At 50.5% G+C, this 23,056-nt stretch overlaps 1 protein-coding gene across 2 annotated transcripts in view; it reads right to left on the reverse strand.

Moving 5' to 3' along the window:
- IFT140 (intraflagellar transport 140) overlaps positions 1–23,056 on the reverse strand; it is a 2,226,364-nt gene that overhangs the window by 1,975,759 nt on the left and 227,549 nt on the right. For both annotated transcript variants that reach the window (XM_069646971.1, XM_069646972.1), the window contains exon 4: positions 22,706–22,827. In XM_069646971.1, the coding sequence (XP_069503072.1) occupies positions 22,706–22,827 (122 nt within the window). The remainder of the gene's footprint in view (positions 1–22,705; positions 22,828–23,056) is intronic.

Genomic DNA, 23,056 nt, shown 5'->3' on the forward strand with positions numbered 1-23,056 from the left:
GCAAGGCATCTACAAGCAACCATTGGATGAAACAGCGAGGAGCAGATCACAGAGTCTCAGGTAATGTGGGGCGTGGAGGGTTTGTGGACCTAGGTGTTAGGGAGAAGCCCTTCCTTACAGAGGAATGTCTTGAGCTCTTTCCTGAACTGTAGAAGCGATGGGGTGAGTCTGATGTTGACGGGGAGGCATAAACAGAAAAGGTCCGTCTTCTAGTTCTTTCCTTCCTGCACCGGCGGAGTTCAAGCCTGAACATATCCACACATCTGGTGAATTGGAGGCCTCCGGAGATGCAGAGTTTCTCAGTGAGGAAGCTTGGGGACCTTTCGATGACAGCCTTATAGATGATGCAAAAAGATTTGAAGACGATACTGGCTTGCAGTGGAAGCCAGTGTAGTTCGATGACGTTCGGGTGATGGTCAAATTTACAGCATTCTTTGTTGAGTCGTGCTACTGCATGCAGGACATGACATGCATTACTTACTGTAATAGCATTTCTGATGATTGTATCTGCTTAGATTCACATGCTGTGCATATGGTCCGACATCCAGTGGTAACCGCAGAGTATTGCATCTTGTCTTTCGGGGACCGAAAGGGGACGTCGGCATAGTTGTGTCTGTAACACTATCCCTATCGTGACGTGTAGTGTACCCAAAATCCCTCACTCGCTGAGGTCCCTCCGATTGTATTTTTTCTGCCATGAGGGAGCCCAAGGCTATTGTGAGTGAGTACATGAAGAAGAGAAGTAGTAAGATGTCTATGTTCCTTCCACCTCGGGCGGGGAGGTAGGGAAGTTGCATGTGAATCTAAGCAGATACAATCACCAGAAATGCTATTACGGTAAGTAATGCATGTCTTCTGATGCTTGTTAATCTGTTTAGAATCACATGCTGTGCATAGACTAGCGAGCAGTACCCAGAGTTAGAGGTGGGTTGTGCGAAGGAACAGTAGAGAAAAGATGTCTTAGTACCGCTTGTCCCAACTGTGAATCAGACCTAGAATGAGTGTCTAGGCAATAGTGTTTTGTAAAGGTGTGTACAGAACTCCAGGTTGCCGCTTTGCAAATGGACTCAAGGGGAACATTTGCAATGAATGCTATGGGTGCCCCAGTGCCCCGAGTAGAATGTGCTCTAGGCTTTAAGGGCAGTTCTTTCTTAGCAAGAGTGTAACATAGTGTGATGCATTTGACAATCCACCTTGAGATAGCTGATTTAGAGACAGGATCCCCTTCTCTACCAGCTGCCACTGAAACGAAAAATTGGTTTGTTTGCCTCAGTGGTTTAGTTCTTTCCGGGTAGAACATGCCTGACCTGCGCACATCTAGTGTGTGTAGGCTTCTTTCGGCCAGCCTAGTGGGATTCTGGAAAAATGTAGGGAGTTCAATCGATTGGTTCACATGGAACTTCTGAGATAAATTTAGGCGCAAATCTGGGGTGAGTGCGCAGAACGACCTTATTCCTGTGGAGTGTAACAAAGGGGTCTAGAACAGAAAGTGCCTGTAGTTCGCTAACCCTTCTAATAGAAGTGATAGCCACTAGGAAGACCGTTTTATAGGTCAGGTCTTTTAGACTTGCTTTATGCATTGGCTAAAAAGGGAGCTCCCATGAGCCTGGTCAAAACCACATTTAGGTCCCAACCAGAAGCTAGTTGAGAAATGGGAGGATAAATCCTCTTAACCCCTTCCATAAAGGCCTTAATCACAGGTATCTTCCACCACAACACCTTTTGTTGTGATGTGGAGAGCAGCCAGGTGAACCTTTAGGGAATTGAAGATCAACCCAGTGTCTAACAGATGGGTAAGTACAGCATACTGTGTGTGGGTGAGCAATCGATGGGATTGACGCCCTTGGAATTACACCAGATGACAAAACGTTTCTATTTGTTGGCATCCAAATAACGTGTGTTAGGTTTTCTAGCTTCCCTGAGTATGTCCATGCACCTCTGAGGGAGCTGTAGGTGTCCAAACTCTATGACCTCAGGAGCCAGGCTGCTAAGTTCAGAGTTTGTGGGCATGTGTGTACGGTCTCCCCCCTGTCCTGAGACAACATGTTGCATGGGCAGGGTAGTTTTACTGGTGGGGAGAGGGACATTTCCATCAGATGAGCGAACCAGGGTTGGTGGGCCCACATAGGGGCCATCAGTATCATGGTAACTGGTTCCTGGTGCATCTTGTGCACTATCTTGTTGAGAAGGGGAGTCGGGGGGAAAAGCGTAGACAAATTTCCCTGACCATGTTATCAAGAGACTGTTCCCCTTGGAGCGGTTCTGGGCGTACCTGGAGGCGTAGTCTTGGCATTGGGCATTCTCCTGAGTTGCGAACAGGTCGATCTCTGGGAAGCCCCTTTCTGCGAAGACGTTGGACACGATGTCTTCATGCAGATGCCATTCGTATTCTTCGGGTAGAGGAAAATCTATGCTGAGCACGTCTGCCAGAAGAAAAAGTTACTTCTTACCTTGTAACGTTCTTTCGATGGGATGTTCCTCCGACATATTCCTTATCTTTGATAATTCGTCTCCAGCTTGCTGGCCTCAGAAATTATTTCTCTGAAGAGGGCGCTGCGCGTCGACGTCTGCCGAGTCGATGTCCCTCGACAGCCACCGTATCGGCGCCGACGTCACCAAGCCCATAAATAGCCACGCGAGGCGTCCTTTGCTCAGTTCTGTTTTGTAGCATAAGATAAGTCATGCCTGAATTGGTTATTGACCTTGAAGGAGCGTAAACTGCAACCACAAGGGAAATATTACTGCGGGAATGGATGGGAGGGGCGATAAGGAATACGTCGGAGGAACATCCCATCGAAAGAACGTTACAAGTTAAGAAGTAACTTGTTCTTCGAAGGGATTGTGTCCTCCGACATATTCCTTATCTTTGATAGACTCCCATAGCAGTGGCATTTAATTGGAGGTAGGAGTAATAATGTCATGTATCCCCTTTAGGAATGAACCGCATGTAATATGGCTTTTCCAAATCTGGTCTCTTGACTAGCGGAGGAATCCAGGTTGTAAAATTTTGTGAACGTATGTGCGGACGACCATGTGGCAGCCGCACTTATGTCTCGGACCGGTACCCCTCTTTGGAGGGCCGAAGAGGCTGCGATACCCCTGGTTGAATGAGCCCTAAGATTTTGGGGTGGCTCTTTCCCTGCCAGTTTGTAACATTCCAGAATAGCCAAAATAATCCACCTGGAAATGGTCTGTTTTGTTATGGGTATTCCCAACTTGTGACCTAAGTATCCTACAAACAGTTGGTCTGCTTGCCTAATCCTAGCCAGTCTGCTGATGTAAAAGCTCAGAGCTTGCCTTGGGTCCAGCCTATGTAGCCTTTCTTCCTCTTTCCCCGGATGGGGAGGAGGGTAGAACAAAGGTAAGGTAATTTTCTGAGTAATATGAAATTCAGAAACGACCTTTGGGAGGAAATTAGGCTTCACCTGTGGGACAACTTTGTCCTTATGGAAAATTGTATGGGGGGGGGCGTTACAAGAGAGACCTTGTAGCTGGCTCACCCTCCTAGCAGATGTTCGTGCTACCAATAGGACAGTTTTAAGAGTGAGAAATCTCAGCGAACAAGAGTGGAGTGGTTCGAATGGAGTACCCATTAGGAGGTTTAAGACTAAATTTAAGTCCCATAAGGGAACTTGGAATGGTCTTGGAGGATAAACATTAGTTAATCCCTTGAGAAATTGTATTACTAGAGGTAGTTTGAAATACGATGGTTCCTCTGCAGTGCGACTGAAGACTGACAGCGCTACGAGATAGCCTTTTACAGTGCCAACTTGAAGGCCTGAGTTTGCCAAGTAGAGTAGAAACGATAACACCGTTGGTGTACCACATGAAAAAGGGTCGATATTCCCTTCTCTACACCAGCTGCAAAATTTGTTCCAACGGCAGCGGTATAAAGACTTTGTTGCTGGCCTTCTGGCCGAAAGCAACACCTCCATGACGTCATCAGGGAGGTCCCAATCCTTGTACCGCACCCTTTCAGAAGCCAAGCGTGAAGGTTGAGGGTTCTGATGTCTGGATGGAGAACCTGACCTCCCTTCTGCGAGAGAAGATTCTCTTTGAGTGGAAGACGGATTGGAGGGCAGATGGACATATCTACAAGGTCCGGGTACCACATTCTCCTGGCCCAGTCCGGGGCAATTAGGATCATGGTTTTCCGGAATCTTCTCAACCTCCTGATCATTTGAGGAATAACATGGACTGGTGGAAACGCGTAAAGGAGTGGGAACTCCCCGTCCACTACGAACGCGTCCCCTAGAGCTCCTCTCAGGGGAAATTCCCTTGAACAGAACAGATCACACTTCCTGTTGGTGCTTGTGGCGAACAGATCCACCTGAGGGGTTCCCCAAAGGGCGAAGATCTCTTGAAGGACTTCCTGAGCTAGCTCCCACTCGTGGGAGACTGTGCTCTGCCTGCTCAGAGCGTCCGCTGTCAAGTTCTTCTCTCCGGCTAGGTGGACTGCCGATAGAGAGATTCCTTCCTGAATTGCCCAAAACCAGAGCTGCATTGCCTCTCTGCACAGTGGAAGTGACCATACGCCTCCTCTTTTGTTGAGGTAGTGCATGGCCACCATGTTGTCCGTCATTATCAGGACATTTCTCCCCTGTACTGATGGCAGGAAAGCTTTCAGCGCTAGTCTGATCGCTCTCAGCTCTAATAGGTTGATGTGTGGTCTGGACTCCGATGGAGACCAACGACCGCTGATGGTCAAGTCGTTGGCATGGGCTCCCCACCCCGTGAGTGAGGCGTCTGTGACTACTGTTATCCCCGGCCATGGTTGCCAAAACAGTTCTCCTTTCAAGATGTTCTCTGGATAGGCCCATCATAGAAGGTCGTGGGCTACCTTGTCCGGAATCCGGAGGAGATCTGTCATTCTCCCTGAGAATTGCGACCACTGAGTTCTCAGTGCCCACTGAAGAGATTTCATTCTCAGGCGAGCCTCTGGCACAAGGAAGATGCAGGATGCCATGAGGCCTAGCAACCTCAAAAGGTCGAAGACTGGGAGACGTTGGGCATTTTGGAACTTGTTGACCATCTGCACAATATCTTGAGCCCTCACCTCTGGTGAAGAGGCTTTTCCCAGGGAAGTGTCCAGGACCGCTCCAATGAACTGGAGGAGTCTCTGTGATGGTATGATCTGTGACTTCTTTAAATTGAGGGAGAAGCCCAGTTTATGAAGGAAGTGGCAGACATAATCTAGCTGGATCTGAGCTTGTTCCGAAGATACAGCCCTGATCAGCCAATCGTCCAGGTAGGGGTAGACGTGGATCCCTTCCCTCCTTAGACTCGCAGCCACTACCGACATTAGCTTGGTGAAGACCCTCGGGGAGGAGGTCAGCCCAAATGGCAGAACTCGAAATTGATAATGAGAGTCACCAATTGCGAACCTCAGGTATTTCCTGTGTTTGAGATGGATTGGCACATGGAAATAAGCATCCTGAAGGTCCAGAGATACCAGCCAGTCCTGGAGCTGGAGGGCCTGAAGGATCTAAGAGAGAGTTACCATCTTGAACTTGTCCTTCCTGAGAAACTTGTTCAATTCTGGTAAGTCCAGGATGGGTCTCAGTCCTCCGTCCTTCTTTGGTATGAGAAAGTAGGGGGGAGTACCAGCCCTTGTTCCTGCCCGCTATAGGTACCGGTTCTATGGCACCTTTCTCTAGCAGGTCTATAATTTCCTGCAAGAGGAGCGGATCTGGAACTTTTAGAGAGCTGTGCCCCGGTGGATGACTCTGAGGAATGTGTAGAAAGGGTAGGCAGTAACCCAGAGCAACTTTCTCCAATGCCCAAGCATCTGACGTTATAGCCTGCCATTCTGTCAGATGGTGAGTTAACCTGCCCCCTACAGGTGTTTTGTGTGGAAAGACCTCAGAGTGGTTTGGGGACAGCTGATGCAGATGCCGAGGGTAAAGAGGCACCTGCTGCTGCTGCGGCTTTAATACTTTTGACCCGTCCACCTCGGGTGGATCTCCTTTGGCCTCTTTGAGCCGGCTGTCCTCTGCCTTTCCCGAATGCGGAATAACAGCGAAAGTACTTTCCTCTCCCAGAGGTTCCTGAGGTGCGAAAAGGAGTTTGGCGGATTGCAGCTCCTAACGATTTTGCCGCTGTTTTAGATGTCTGCAACTTTTCCAGACTGTCATCAGCCTTTTTACCGAATAAGGAAGAGCCGTCAAAGGGCATATTCAAAAGTCTGGCCTGTACATCTGGAGCAAAGCCAGACTTTCACAACGGCGCATGCCTGCGGATTGTCGTACTTGCCGCCATGGCATGCTGTTACTGTCAGCGGAATCGATGCCAGTTTGAAGTGACTCGCACATGGCATCTTTGCCATCTTTAATAATGTTAAGGATGGCTTCCCTTTCCTCTCCTTTGGGTAAGCAGTCAGCCGCTGATGAAGGACACTCCCACAGTGTTTGACTGAACCTGGCGAGCGTACAGGTGGCGTTGATGGACTTCAACGCCATACTACAAGCAGAAAAGACTTTTTTTGCCATAGAATCGTACCTTTTGTCATCTCTATCCTGTGGGACAGTAGGGTAAGCGGTCCTACTGCTAGATGAAGTTGCCGCTTGAACCACCAGGCTCTCTGGAGTCGGGTGTTTTGACAAGTATTCAGGGTCAGCCGCAGCTACCCTATACTTGGCTGACAACTTTTTATTGACTGCAGGGATAACCTCAGGAGTTTCCCAATTAGATGAAATCTTTCTTTGTAAGGCTGCATGGAAGGGGACCACAGGATCCTCCTGTGGACCTTTGTCTAATATGTCTGTCAGGTCATCCTGTTGAAAAACAGGTGAAGGCGCACACCAACCCATAAATTCAATAATCCTTGCCATCAGGGTTCTATGGGGTGTTTCAGCATGTTCCCCTGGGTCTGATTTGACAAATTCCTCTTCTGGGGAAGTGTGCAGCCCACTTGCCTCATGTAATGATTCCAGTAGGTCATTTAACCTTCTTTCCTCAGAGGTGAAATCCTCTGAAACAGGTAGTGTGGTCCTCTGCAATCCGAAGGTTTCCTGGTCAGAATCCTCCCCTTCTTCGTAGGGTACTCTGACCTCGGAAATGGTGTAAAACCCATTTCTAAGGCAGAAGGAGCCAAACTCGTCATTATTGGGCGAGAAAACGTTGATGCCGTTGACGCCGATGTGACAGGCTTCGAAGGTGCTGAGAATGGCGTCGAGAAAACTGGAAGAGGCCTCGAAGAACTCGAGAGGATCGGGATCCTACTCGAGGATGTCGACGACAGTCTCAGCGTCGTGCCGGAGGCTCTTGGTATCACCGTTGGCTGTGAAGTAGCTGTGGTTTTCTCTTTCATCGGCGTCGACGATGGCGTCGAGTCGATCGACCGATGTGGCAAAGAACCATTCGACAACGGCGTCGATGGCGCTGAAGGCGTCGAAGACGGTGTCTTCTTACCCGATGGCTATGGCGCTCTAGGGTGGACTCTTTCAACGGGTGCAGCGACTCGTGGCGTTTCGATTTTTTGGGTCTTTCACCCAGGGTCGAGGCCGCTTTCTCGAAGACGCTTAGCATTTTCTTCCTGAATTCCTCCCACTCGGCCTGAGAGCTGTGTTTTGTGGGGCAGGAGACCCTTTCTGGGGAAACAGAAGATGACGAGGGAGGGGATTTCGACGTCTCTTCTTTGAGTGTCTCGATCTCGACGAATGGTGGGAGCTACTTCAAGATCTGGAATGGGAATGCTTTCGACGGCGAGGAGACGAATGCCTCGACTCAGCTGAAGAAACTTTCAAGGAGGTTTTGACTGACTTACCTCTCTCAAGCTTCCCCTTGCACTCCTTCAAGGCTTTCGCCGTCATGGACATGCAGTCCTCACACTCCGAACAATGGTGCTCGGCTCCCAAGCACCACAAGCAGATCCTGTGTGGATCTGTTATCGACATTTTTTTACCGCAGTCTCGACATTTTTTTAAGCCGGATCGCAGCATTGTCGGTTCCGATGAAGAAGCCATCGAGAACGAGTTGGTATTTTTGAGTAAATATAGAAGGTTTATCTGACTGAACTGAGCAACGATATTCCGAGGCCCCACAAAACGCGGAAAAACGGAACTGAGCAACAGAGGCCGCGCGTGGCTATTTATGGGCATGGTGACGTCGGCGCTGATACGGTGGCTTGGCTGTCGAGGGACATCGACTCGGCGGACGTCGACGCGCAGCGCCCTCTACAGAGGAAAAATTTCCGAGGCCAGCGAGCTGGAGACGAATTATCAAAGATAAGGAATACGTCGGAGGACACACTCCCTTCGAAGATTGAGTTCCCCTGGAACATGTTGGGACAACAGAAACAGCTTGTGTCTGAGAGCCCATATCCAAATGTTTTGGGACTGCTTGGATAGCCCTGGAGAGTGAGTGCCTCCCTGTTTGTTCAGGTAATACACGGCTGTAGCGCTGTCTGTTAGAATCAGCACTGTCTTCCCTTGCATCTGAAAGGCCTTTAATGCCTTGAACACCGCTAATAGCTCCATTAAATTTATATGGTTGGACACTACTTGAGGGGACCACACTCCATGTGCTGTCTGCTGAAGCAGGTGAGCCCCCCACCCTGTGAGAGATGAGTCTGTCGTGAGAGTGGCTTACACTGCAGGGGTGGTGAAGGTCTTCCCCCTTCAAGAGGTTTTCTCTTGACCACCACTGCAGAGAGAGAACGAGGGCTGACGAGACAACTACCAGATCTTCCCATTGTCCGCTGGCCTGACCCCACTGGCTGTTGAGCCACTCTTGCATGGGACACATGCGCAGCCGTGCATGGGGAGCCAAGTATATGCATGACGCCATCATTCCAAGCAAACGCATGGCTTTGCGCACCGTCACCTCCCGACTGGCTACATATTGAGGGATCTGAAAAAGCATGTTCTGAGCCCTCTCACTGGAGGGGAAGACAAGGTCGTCTTTCGTCTGAATTAGAGCTCCCAGAAATTGTTTTATTTGACTGGGGACAAGACTAGATTTCTTCTCGTTGATAGAGAACCCCAGACTGAACAGAAGGTCTACGGTTTTGTGGGTGTTCAAAAAACATGTGTCGTACGAGTCCCCTGCTATGAGCCAGTCGTCGAGGTAAGGGTAAACCAGGATGGATAACCTGTGCAGGTGTGCTGCAGCTACAGCTAGGACCTTCGTAAACACCCTTGGCGCCGAGGCGATGCCAAAGGGGAGTACCTTGAATTGTTAATGCCTGAACTCTATCATGAACCTTAGATATTTTCTGTGCGCTGGCAACATTGAAATATGAAAGTATGCATCTTTCATGTTTAATGTTGCCATGTAGTCCCCCTGTTTCAACAGTGGGATCACCTCCTGTAGCGTTACCACGCAAAACTTCTGAGGTTTTATGAACTTGTTCGCTGGGTGCAGGTCTAGCACAGGGCGCATGGTGAGTTCCTTTTTTTTTGGGTACAAGGAAGTACACTGAATAAATACCCTTGTTTACCTGAAGAATAGGGACGGATTCTATGGCGTCCTTTTTCAGCAGCACTTCCACCTCTTGATTCAGGATCTCCAGATGGTCCGGTGAAAGGCGCTGTGAGTGCGGTGGTCTGAATTGCGGAGGTTGGGCGAATTCCACGCAGTACCCGTGGGCGACCGTCTTTATGACCCACTGGTCTGAAGTTATCCCCTCCCATTCCGTGAGGAAAGATGTTAAGCGCCCCCCCAAACCGGGGTGACATGGGAGGGGACCTGGATCTGACGGTCATTTCTGACTAGAGGCTGCGGCTCCTCTAGGATTGGGGCCTCTACCTCTGGATTTGCTGGGTCGCTGACCCCTTGGAGGGTAGTATGCTGGGCTTCCTGGTGTTTGTCCGGCATTAAGGTTTCCGGTGCCATAGTTGTTCTGACTTGCATGGGACTGCTCTCGAAAGGACCGCTGAGAATTACTTCCTCTATGGGGGGAAGGTCTTTGAGTGATTTGTTGCAGAAACTTAAGAGTCTCGTGCTCTTTTTTGGCTGTTTCTAGGGCCTCATTGACCACCTTTCCGAAGAGGTTAGCTTCTTCAATTGGTTTATTGATGAGCAAGGCCTGTGTTTCAGGCCTAAACCCTGAGGTACGCAGCCAAGCGTGCCTTTTGAGTAAGGTTCCTTGGGCCAGAGACCTGCCTGCTGTTTCAGCCGTGTCCAGAGTGTTTGTTATTACATTCTGCTTCACCTGCCTGCCTTCGGCCACAATAGTGAGAAGCTTGGACCTGATGGGCTCTGGGACCTCTTGGAGACCTTCCTGTACTAGGTTCCATTGAGCGTCAGCAAACTCGCCAATAGCGTAGTGTTATTTGTTATGTGCGTGGTATATGCGGCAGCCAAGGTAACCCGTTTACCTAGGGCATATAGCCTCTTGGATTCCCTATCTGGAGGCGCCTCCCCTGTAGCAAGGGGTACTCCTGCCCATTTCCGGGTGGTAGTCACTACCAGGGAATCGGGGGTGGCATGCCCTTAGTTGTATTCAACTCTTGGGTTCACTGCCTGGGTTTGAGATGGTGACACCAGGGAGCGAGCCAATCTTCTCTTAATGGAATTAAGGAAGGGAATGGCCTGAATAGAGGGAGGTTTCTCCTTAAGAATATCCTCTACAAAGTCCTGCTCAGGCACTGCCTCTTGAGTAGAGATTTGAAAATGCTCATCTACCTCCTTTAACATGGTATTGAAAGCCAGTTGGTCGTCTACAGGCGAGGCCTGGGGAGCCGGGGTGGACGGAGGGGAATTCAGGCACAAAACATCAGTGTCCTGATCTTAATGGGGAAGCGTCCATGGGTCCGTCCCCACTTGCTGGGTTTCTTCCCAAAAGTCTGTGGCATCTGCCCGGTCCTCATCGTAATTCTGTAGGAAGGAAGGTTCTTCAAATTCACTGTAAATGTCCCTATAAGTATCCATCTGGACGATGTCTTCATGCTGGACCGGGACAGAGGGCTGATCTTCTTGGAAATGTGAAGCAGATTGAAGTCTAGGCTCTCCACGAGATCTTTTCAGGGAAGGATGCTCAGAAAAACTGATAATTGTTTCAAGACGGTCCATACACCCTTCAAATTTCTCCCTTGTCAATTTCGAGGACCCAGAAGGGCCTACAGATGGAAAAGCGTCGTCTTCCGCACTTCAGCGCCGCAAATTGTCTATCAGAGTGTTGGAAAGAGGCGCTTGACTGTCCTCATAGGTATCGTGAGAATCGGGGCACCATGGCGTATCCAAAGATTTGTCCACGGCCTGCCCCATGTTTTTTGTCGGAACAGGAAAAGCCCAACTAATTCTCGCAATGCTGTGTTCGATTATCACCGAATCAGCGTGAGTTAATGGGTCCGAAGGACTACCGGTAGACTTATTGCCTTCCACGGCGTTAGAGGGCCTAGCAGTCGGTTTTTTGCCTTGAGGCCTAGTTGTGATTTTTAGTCCTACTGTGGCCTTCGGGACCGTCGTAGCGTCGGATTTCCGCGCTTTGACGTGTAAACCTGATTTAGGGGTAGCGCCCTTTTTTGTCTTGGAATGCCTAGTCGCAAGACGCTGCTGCGGATGCGGGGAAGGCTTTGGATCTGTACGATACAAGGAATCGCTGAAATTTTCTACAGCCCTGCTGGCGCTTGCACCTCTTTCGATGTACCCGTCGAAATAGGTGTAGGGGGTGTGTGTGCCTAGTGAAATGCAATTTTATGCCCCTGTCGCCCGGTGTTTTCCCTGAAGCAAGACCAGAGTCAGGACTTAAAGGGTCGGGAACGTGCGTAACAGACCTATAAGTGTCCCCCTTGAGGTCTATCAAAGCCGCAACAGATGTTTGGTCATCGGAGGTACCCCCGTCACTTTTGGCAGGTGTGGCGGTAGGGGAAGGGGATTCCACCTGCAACATAGCGGACGCGGCCCACCGCTTTACACAGCGCACCTTAAGGGTCTTAGGCCGAAGAAGTTTACAAGCCGCACACCGCTTCTCGCCGTTGCACATCCTGTGTTCGTCCTTCCACGGATATCTGACCCTACACTTAGAGCAGAACCTAAAAGGAGTCCTTTCCATAGCAAAAGGGGAAGATGACCACACCTAGAGGGTAAAGAGGGGGAAAGAGGAAAGACATACCGGAAATATGGCCACCTCGCTCCCACTCTCCCTACTGTAAGGGCTGGCCAGAAGGCTTGGCCACGTGGATGCCTAGGCTGCCGGATCATAGGCGCTGAAATCCACCGCTGTAGACAAGTTCCCCGTAGTCTTCGTCGAAGTTGTTCTTGGCGTCGAAATGACTTAAGGGGGGAATAACCGACAAGTCGGTTTAGGATAAACAATTTCTCTTATGTAAGAACTCCGCTATAATAGGGCGACCAGTTATCTGGGTGGAAAAAAACAATCTGAGGGACCTCTGTGCGTGAAGGATTTTGGGTAGACTACACGTCACAATAGAGATAGTGTCACAGACACGCCTATGCCGACATCCCCTTTCGGTCCACGAAAGACATGGAACAAGTTACTTATCTGTAACTGTTATTCTCCAGCATGGGTCTGGCATGGATTCACATGCTCATGAATATTCCCAATACATAGCAGTACACACATGCACAACCACGGGAGGTGGCAAAAGGCTCAACATTAAGCATTACATAAACTCGACATTAAGCAACTCTTACCTCCCCACCAGGCCCACCTTCAGGCGAACAGGTTGCGCAGCACTGCTTGGCCGACTCTGGACTCCTCCCTAGAATCCCGGTCGACGCAGTAGAATCTCGTGAAGGTGTGCGTCGACCTCCACGTAGCAGCCCTGCATATGTCCAGCATGGGCACCCCAGACAAGAACACTGTAGTAGCAGCGATCGCTCTGGTCGAATGGGCTCTCGGACGGCCGGGCAACGGCTGGTTTGCCAACCGGTGACAGTGCATGATGCAGCGGGAGAGCCATCTGGAAATTGAAGCCTTCAAGAGAGCCTTCCCCTGGGTCACAGGTCCAAAGTTCACAAACAGCTGTGATGCCTTCCAAAAACTCTTCGTTCGGTCCAAGTAGAACTTAAGCGCTCCAGCTACATCCAGCGAGTGCAAAGTCCTCTCGGCCGGCGACGAAGGCGACGGGAAGAAAACTGGAACACCAAGGGCTCGTTAAGATGGAAGTCCGACGGCACCTTGGGTGTGAAGGAGGGGTGCGTCCTCAGCACCACCCTCGTATCGTGAAAAGTCAAGTATGGGGGCTTGCAGGATAGGGCCTGAATCTCTCCCACGCATCGTGCGGAGGTGATGGCCACCACGAACGCCGTCTTCACGAAAGGAACTTCAAAGGAGCCGAATGCAAAGGCTCGAATGGCGGCCCCATGAGCCTGGTCAGCACCATGTTGAGCTCACACGCCGGGGCTGGAGCCTTCACCAGCGGGAACGATTGGAACAGTCCTTTCATAAATTCCTTCACCAGTCGATGAGACCACAAGGAGTTCTGGTGTATCGGGAGATCGCTGCCAGATGTATCTTGATGGAAGCGTGAGCTAGTCCAGCCTTGGCCAGCAACAGTAGGTATGGTAGCACTTGAGGTGCCGTAATCCGCATAGGGTTGATCTTCTGTGCACGGCTCCAGACAGAGAACCTCTTCCACTTATGTTCGTAGCACTTAAGAGTTGAGGACGCCCTGGCCTTTGCAAGAACCTCTCTGCAGTCAGCCGGGATATCATATCCTCCAAACTCTAGTGCTGCATGAGCCAGGCCTGCAAGTTCAGGGACTCCGGGTCGTGATGAAGGATGGCGCCTCCATCTCTGGAAAGAAGATCTGCGTCCGTCGGCAGCTTGACTGGTGGGGACGCTGACAAGTCCAGAAGGTCCGGGAACCAGATCTGACTCAGCCACGCCTGTGCGACGAGGATCATCTTTCGCCGGGACATCTTGAGCTGGTTGACGAGTCAGAGCAGCAATGGCAACGGAGGGAACGCATATAGGAACAGGCCGTCCCAGGGGAACAAGAAGACATTGCCCATGCTCCTCGGCTGGGGAAACCTGCGGGCGAACCTCTGGCATTTGGAGTTTGTCGCCGTCGCGAACAGGTCGATCTGGGGTTTGTCCCATCGCTGAAAATTCGATCCACTTGATCCTGGCGTAGTTCCCACTCGTGGCACGAGCGCAGCTCTCTGCTGAGTGAGTCGGCAATGGTGTTTTTTATCCCTCCCAGATGAAACGGCACCAGAAACATCCCTTGGGCAAGGGCCCAATGCCACAGATCCTGGGCTTCCTTGGATAGGGCAGGGGATCTGGTTCCGCCCTGCTTCCGAATGTAGAACATTGTGGTGGTGTTGTCGATGAAGATCCTCACCATCCGAAGCCTGCACAGGCGCACAAGATATATGCAAGAGGACATCATCCCGAGAAGGGACTTCATGGACCTCACCATGGCCACGTCCGTGGCCAGCAGACGCTGCACCTTGCCCAGGATGGCCTTTGTCCTTTCCTCCGACGGCGAGGCCAGACGCGCCACTGTGTCGAGCTTGGCTCCCAGAAACAGGGCGACTTGCGAGGGGACCAGGTGGGATTTCGGGAAGTTGATGGAGAACCCCAGGTCCGTGAGCAGCTGGACAGTCTTTGCTGTGTGTTCTACTGCGAGCTCCCTTGTCCCTGCACGGATGAGCCAATCGTCCAGGTAGGGATAGACGTGGATCCCCTGCAGGCGCAGCCGCGCCGCCACCGGTGCGAGGCACTTCGTGAAAACCCTGGGTGCCGACTTCAATCCGAACGGGAGGGCCTTGAACTGGTAGTGCCGTCCTTGGACCACGAACCCGAGGAACTTTCGGTGTCCTTTTAGAATGGGGATGTGGAAGTATGCATCCTCCAAATTCAACGACGACAGGAAATCGCCCTACTCCAGCTGTCCCAGCACGTGCTGGAGGGTGACCATCCGGAACTTCTGTGCCTTGATGTACTTGTTCAGTTGTCGCAGGTCCAGGATGGGCCGCCATCCTCCTGTCTTCTTTTTCACAAGGAAGTACCTTGAGTAAACTCCGGAGCCCCAGTGCCTCTTCGGGACGAGCTCGATGGCACTTTTCTTGAGCATCGCCCTTACCTCCAGTAGTAGTTGAGGGACCTGGTTTTCCTTCCTGGCCACGGGAGGAATGCGGGGGCACTTTTTTAGAAACTCGAGGGCGTGCCCCTGGGCCAGGGCGTCCAGCACCCAACGGTCGGTGGAGATGGACTCCCACACGCTGACGAACTTCGCCAGCCGGCCTCCCACCGGGGTGCTTTGGTGGGGGCCCGACGCCACGGTCGGTTCAGTCTTGCTTGGAGGGCGCCTTGCCGCCTTGGCCTCCCTGGCGATGGCGGCAGGATCCACCCGACTCGTCTCGTCCCCTATAGGCTTCTTGCGGCGAGGAGCAGGCCGCCTGGCAGTATGTAGAGGAGCCACCGCTGAATCCCTTGGAGGCACCTTGCTTGCCTCCGGTGTTCCGAAAGGACGGCCGTCGTTGCTGGAGAACTCCTAGGGCCCGAGCGGTCTCCATGTCCGTCTTGATGGCTTGGAGGGACTCATCCACTGTTTTCCCAAACAGGTTATTCCCGTCGAAGGGCATGTCCAACACCTTGGTTTGTACGTCCTGGCGGAAATCCGTCGCCTTGAGCCACCCTCGCCATCTAAGGCAAACGCTGTTGCCTAGCTGGCGGAAACAGGTGTCGGCAATGTCCGTTGCCACCGTTATGGCGTGGTCCGACGCCACCTCACCTTCCTGCAAGATCTCCAGGGCCTCCGGCCCTCTTGTCATCCGGTAGGAAGTCCAACAGGGGGGCGATCTTGTACCACAATTCCCTGTCGTAGCAGGCCACGATCACAAGGACGTTGGCCGCCTTAATCGCTGTTGCCGCCGACGAGATAACTCGTTGTCCCATCACATCCAGGTTCTTTCCTTCGCCGTCCGGCGGGGAAGTTGACGTTGAGGCCGATGCCCCCCCCCCTTTCTTCTTGGCCGCCGCTGAGACGACCGAGTCAGGTGTCGGTTGCGCCCTAAAGCACAGGGGGGCCGCATCGGGGACCGGTAATACTTCTCGTACCAATCCCTCTTAGCAGGCGTCGTAGACGGGTTCTTGAGAAGATGTCAGCCAGCAGAGGCACGCTGAGGACCGTCTTCCTCTTGGCCTCGCGCTGTTGGTAAAGGAACCACTCCTTCTCTTCGGGGCAGTGCTGGAAAAGCTCAGATGCCCTGGCAATCATAGCGTGGAAGGACCCAATCTCGTCGGGCGGGGAGGCCTGAGTCGGAGGCGATTGGAGATCCGTCCCGTCGTCACTGCCGTCGTCATCCATGCCTGTCGTGGCCGTGTCTGTTCCAGTGTCATCCCAAGGGACGGGGGACAGGGGCAAAGGTTGAGCAGGCCAAGAGGGCTGAAAAGGCGGGGCTGGATGGGTCCGTCTCCTCTTGCTTGGGGGACTTCCCGACGGGCCTGGTTCTGGCTCCTCCGTCGGGCCTGGCTTCGGCTCCTCAGTCGGTGGTAGGGGCAATCTCGTCCTTTTCTCCGTATATAAGGATTGTATTGCCAACAAAATGGCCGCCGGGTTGTCCTGTGGCTCCGGAAGCGACGGGCGCGACGGTTGACTTGGAACCTCGCCGGCGCTCTCGTCGTCCTCTTTGTCGGGATCCTTCCCGTGGGACCGAGCCTCCTCAACGCCCTCGTCGAGGCCCTACAAGACTGAACCACCTCCTCCTCGGAGGCTGTGTCTGTATCCACGATGGCCACCGGCTCCCTCCCTTCTTTTTCCGCTGGGGTCTTCAGGGGGGTCTTCTCGATGGGCCTGAAAGAGGCTTCCCTCCGCGGTGGCAGGAAAACTCTGGGCCCCGAGGTCGCCTCCACTGATGTAGCCTCTACAGTCTGCGTCAGGGCCGCCGCGACTTCCTCGATAGAGGCCTTAGCCGGGTGAATCAAGGCCTTCACCACCTTCTGTGGGCATGTGGCCTTCACCTTGGGGGGAGGGTAACTGCCTCGCTCCCCCTCGGCTGGATCTTTCGAGCCCGACCGGGGCCTCTCCAGAAGCTTCGCCGGGTTCTCGGCTTTCCTCTTCCCCGAGCCAGAGCGTTGGCTAGTGGTTGATGACGCCGGAGAGGATGCGCCCTGCCTGTCAGCCGAGGAGCCCGACCGTTCGGCGCTCCCGGTGCCCGCGAACTCGCAGTGCTCAAAGGACTTAGAAGACCGCTCGGACTTCTTCTTCTTCTCACCTGACGGGCTCTTTCCTTCCAGCCAGTTTGAGAGGCGAAGATGTCGATCCTTCATGGTCCGCTCCGACATGTTCCCGCAAAACGCACACTCCTTCTCCACGTGCGTTTTGTCCTCATGAAGGCAGTAGAGGCATTTCGAATGCTCGTCCTCCTTGAACACATTCTGTAGCTGACATCCAGGACAAACCCTGAACAGCTTTCCGGGCGTCAAGCTTCCTTTCTCCTGGGCCATGTCCGGGTAGGCCTCAGAAACTTCTGGACTTCGCCAAGAAGCGTAACTCGACAAAAACTTCACTCTTGAGGGGCGTAGAAAATCCGAAACTGGTCCCCGTTGATCGGATGGAGAAACAGTGGAGCTTGAGGCTCTGTTTAACCGAAAAATGAGAAAATCTCTTTGAAAAAAGCACGAAAACGCAGCAAAGCTCGAGAGCTAAAGCATGAGCACTCCCAACACTTGAACGTGTGGTAAAAATCCGAGTATGGCTGCCAGGGGAGGGGCTTAGGGAGAGGACAGTCATTGGCTGTGGGCAGTATGATCCAGAGATCAGTGATTGGTTACTACTAAGAAAGACAGATCAGAAACGAAACTGATACTGATTTTTTCTTTACCGGGGATTCCCAGCCTGACGACGGGGAATATTCATGAGCATGTGAATCCATGCCAGACCCTTAGCTGGAGAAGATGCAATAATCCGCGGTTGCCAATGGATGTCGGACCATATGCAGAGCATGTGATTCTAAGCAGATTAACAAGCATCAGAAATCTCAGGGCGGCTAGGGTCGTCAGCAGAAGGCGTTCCTAAAGGGTACTGCCACCATCCAGGTGAGAGAGGACAAAGGCTTGGACAGTGGATCTGAAGCTGTTTTCGGGGATGAAAGGCTTGATTTGCCACAGGAGAGAAAGTTGGTACTAAGCCTTTTGTGTCTCCCTTGCTATGTACGGTTTGAAGGTGAGGTGTCTGTCGATGTAGAACTCAGGTGGCCAGCTGGGGTATGAAGCCTCTGAGGTTCATAGCAGAGAACCAGGACTGGATGTCAGGGTGTTTGGTGTTGCAGGAGGAATTTAGTCTTGATCGGGTTGAGATTCAGATAAACTATAGACATCCAGGGCTGAATCAATGAGCGGCAGGCTTTGAGACTGTGAATGTCTTCGATGGAAGATATCTTGAGGTAGATCTGCATGCCATCTGCGCATTGATGCAGGTTGTGTGGAGTGAGGATGGTTCTGATCAGTGCCATGTAAAGATTGAAGAACATGAGGGACAGGATGGGCCCTTGTGGGACTCCACAGGTGATGGGTAGAGTTGGTGACCGTGAGGAATCCATTTCTACGAACTGTAGATGATCAACAAGGTTGGATTTGAACAAGCAGAGGATGATCTTGTTGATCCCTAGGCGAGCCTCCTCGATGTGTATATGCCATGGGAACTCTATTCCATTCAACTGAATAAATTCGCAATGCTGCCATATAATGATCGTTATAATCTGGGACAACCGCCCTGGACCCGTTTGCCCTTGGCTGTTCCTGTCATATGAATCAACATAAAGATTATACCACTTCAATTCAAGTCATCAACAGAGCATTTTATCGGATGTTACCCTCATCTTTTTCAAGTAAATGGTACACCATGTGCTTCTTGAGAACCTCCCCACATGTCAAATATGACCATGAAGTTTTCACAATATGGATTTGGCTGTCAGTCAATGGAACATTGGCATTTCAAAAGAAAACTCTGACTGGAAACATGAATAATGCATTTCATAAAGAAAATGCTTTTGGGAAGTATTGGAAATGGCAATCAAAGATTATAAAATTGATTTTGTTAAAAGAAATTACAAATATGGTTTCATATAAAATACTTTCTTATTGCTTGGACTAATTATAACCTCCCCAAAATATTATTGATTGGCAATCTGTTCTTTCAATAGCCATTGCAGTAGAGTTTAAATGGATGCGACTGAAGTATTGAAAAATGTGCATTTTAATACAAAACATATCAATACTAAAGTTTGGACTGATTGCATTGATACAAAGTAAAAAAAAATTAAACTATTTTTTGTGTGAAGAGACTAAACAAAATAAAAATGTGTGCATTGAATGAAAGTGTTTTCTGCATTTTGCTTGCGGAAACGTGATTTCTTAGGTGCTGAAAGAGGACGTCTGATTTCGCTGTGCACTAAAGACATGACAAGAGGCATAGCAAAGCGCTTGCGGCTGCTGATGCCACATAGAGGGAAACACGGTATGATGTATTGCAGTCTGGGCATTTGAACTTATGGTGATCAATCTACTGATTAGATTATCATCATATAACTTTATTCGGCCATTAGGCCATTAAAGTACATTCTCACAAAAACATTTACATAATTACCATAATACATCATAACAAGAAAAGATGAAGAAAGATGGGCATTTCGGGGAATAAGATAATTTCTATTGTTTAGTCAATGCCCTGATCGGCCCAGTTGAAAATACCACTAACTCTATGGACTTAATCATGATTGTTCCCGATTGACCTTGACCCCAAGGGAATTAGGTTCACCCACACAAGAGACGGTTAGTTGTGTTCATTTGCAAACGGCCAACTGATCCACGTTCAAAATAAGGACTAACACATGGGCATCTGACCAACACACCCGGAACCACCCAGGACCCCGTTGGCCAGTCCATGCTCGCAGAATTCCAATTTTACAGAGCCATGGAGGATGTTGCTCTCATTGGGCACTCTGACAGCCCACCATGGTTTCCCTAGACACAAAGGTATAGCTTCCAACAGTGAAGAGCCGATATAATATTTTTTTAAGAGAGCATCCCTTGGTTCGCGCTTAATCACCAGCAATCTGGGCACCCCGTGAAGAAATATGGTGGGATGACTTGACCCCGGCTGATTATAGGTTTTAATCGTACTCCCTCTAGAGCAGGTCCTACGTGCTCCAGTTTCCTTTGCACTAGGGCATTGAGTTCCCATTGATCTTAAAAACACAGTCCTCTAAGGTAAAAGTCTTTACATGGGGATTGTCAATCATGCTGGGCTCCCTGGTGGTATTATGCTGTGGCGGCTGCTCATCCTGGGGTTCCTTCATATTCTTAAGACCATTGTGCTTACATGGGGCAGTGGGCAGAGTTTTGGTAGACTCTATTCTCTTCCAGTATCACTGGGTTAGATGTGTCCAACACAGAGGGGCATTCCAAAGATAGATTATAAGGCCTCTTAACAACAGAAGGAACAGTAGGGGGTTCCTCCTGGGAACCCTCTCCTCCCCTCCCCTGTGACTAACAAAATTGTAATAGCCGCCAACTCGGAGAGCACTTGGTTACAACTGCACCCCTGGACGGTATGAGTCTTCTTGGCAGGAAGGTCAGAAGTGGATTGGCTACCTTGCTTACTATTGATGACTTGAAGGGGTAGTGGCCCTGTGCAAGGTTAAGCAGAGAAAGGAACTAGTCCCTGAACACATAGCCAGTAAAGTCTCACTCCAGGTGCTACAAGAGACGCTGGGCGAAGGCTTGTTTTCAGTTACATGAATCTATGCATCCATTATATCCATTAGTTCCATGGAGCAAGGTGGTTGGATAGATGGTGGATGGTCTAATAAAGGGCCAGGATCCTACATGAGCTTGTGGGCCAAATACGTGTTCACCAGAGGGGTCTTAGATGTCTTAGTTATTTCGCCCCAACCCCTGTGCTATGGGGAGAGCCATCAACAGGGAAGACTAGGATAGCATTAACCACCATTTGTGTTGGAAAGCACCCCAACCCTGGGTTTGCTGGGTCAATTAACCAATACTGGATGCACACAGTAGGGAACAGAGATATGGCAGGGGGGGGTCACAATGGTGCGGAATTTCTATTGCGAGTGGCGACAAATTTGGAATCAGATGGTCGTTCCCACTGGCCAGAACTTTAACTTTAACCTTATCAGTGGACATGCATGCAGGTTTCCCGTTGATGATGAACATACTTTTTTTTTTTTTAAATAATTTATTATTTTTAACACAACACACCAAACATTACAACTTTAGGACGTTCATGATCAATATCAAACCGGTACATTATACATTTCCTGTCCTCCCCCCTCCCTCCCCGCTAACTCGAGCCGTTTCATCAGTGTCATCAACATGAGCATTTTCAGGTATCTCAGTGTTAGTTGGTCCATCAGAGTCTTCTGTTTCCTGGCCGACCTGGTGAGGGGCAGCCATCGAGGACACCAGTTGCCTCCAAGCTATCACGGGACCCACTTCGTCTTCTCCCCCCTGGTGACCGCTTCAAACCAAACCGCAGTTTCTGCTTCCGCCCATCTCAAGAGGTCCGCCCACCAAGTCTCCACTCTAGGCCTATGGGCCGCCTTCCAGCACATCGCAATCCTGCGCTTGGTCAGGATATATGCCAGGTCCTTAATTTTGTTGATGTGTTAGATGGTGAACATACTTCTGATACTGTCAAAATCTTTGTCTACAGTACCTGCTTTAGTAGGCTCAATAATCAACCCCCCACCCCAAGTTACCAGGTTTCTCTTTCCTGTGGCGATCGACTGGTGCCATTATGGCCCCTCCCAAGTTCTCATGATCATGCCCCAGGAATTGGTTGATCTCTTGAATCAGAGAAGAGCCCTCTAAGTCAAATTGGTAGAATTGTTGGTTTTCCCCCCATTTTTCCCCCCCAGAGCAGAGTCAATGTCAGTGGTGCAATCCCTGCCCGACTCATTGCACAGGCTCCCCGTTTACTCCACACAACTAATATCTTGCGCTAATTCTTAGATTCAGGGCGATTCTGGATAGCAGGCTGAGGGTCAAGCTGCATGCAGAAAAGAAGTGGGGCTAGGGAGAGGTTGGTGGGGACTCCAGAACCTCCATTGGGAACGGACTAAGTTTATGGACAATCAGTCAATCACTGCAGCGATCTCCAACCAAATTCCAGCTTGCTCTCACCTGGGTATAACCTGGACTTACACTTCCTGCTTGGCTCCTTACCGCACGTCACCATCAGGACCTACCACTTCGACCATACGACCAAGTAGAATAGGTAGCCAGATCAGGGAGTCTGCATGAGAAGAACCAAAACCAGGTCATCTCCCGGGGCCTCTGCTCAGTCTTCTGAAACTTTTTTCCAGCTGTGCCTTCCCCTGCAGCACTGAACACTATCAGTGCCAAAGACTGCACCCTTCCCCCGCCGCATGCTTCACCACTGCAGGGTCTATCATGCCAGGATATGTCAGAGCAGGGTGGCATGTGATTAGATGATCACAAGATCGTGGCTTGGGTGCTGTACGGTTCGCAGATATTAATGTTTCGAAATGTAATGTAAGATGCATTGTAATCGATCGAAATATGGTCAAAAATAGATGCCTTTTCAATTGGCCGAGTAAATCTCTTCAGAGAACAGCTCCAAGTGGTATGCACCATGGGGCAAGAACAAGGAAGAGATCAGCCTCAGAAGAAAGGTTAAACTGTGTATATTCCACAGCAAGGAAATTGGTAGAATAAATTAATTCAGTGTTACATATTTTTTGTTTTAATGCTGCTGTACAAAATTTGAACAACATACTGAGGCCTACTAGGAGCTGCTGTACTTACTCGGCAGGTGGAAGGGGCTTGAAAATGCAATGAGACAGATGCTTTCCATATTCATGTTTCATCAAAGGGGCACCTTGCACCCGGCCTCTATGATCTAGTCTCCACAAAGCTAGAACTCCAAGCTGAAAAAGAAAGATTCAGCATTAACAGATATAGCTGGCAGGTGAATCAGAATCAGTGACTAACAAGTGAAACTATTTGCATAGTATGTGGTGGAGTCCAACAAGACATCATTTTAAAGGAAACATGTTTTTTCGGGACAACACTTACACCTCAGTCAGGTTTTCTGCAGAACTGGTTATTTATTTACATGCTGCTCAGAGTGCTCAATCCTACCCCTTTCCTGGGGAC

This window comes from Ambystoma mexicanum, chromosome 2q (genome assembly GCF_040938575.1).
Source record: "Ambystoma mexicanum isolate Mex_15411 chromosome 2q, UKY_AmexF1_1, whole genome shotgun sequence".
NCBI lineage: Eukaryota > Metazoa > Chordata > Amphibia > Caudata > Ambystomatidae > Ambystoma > Ambystoma mexicanum.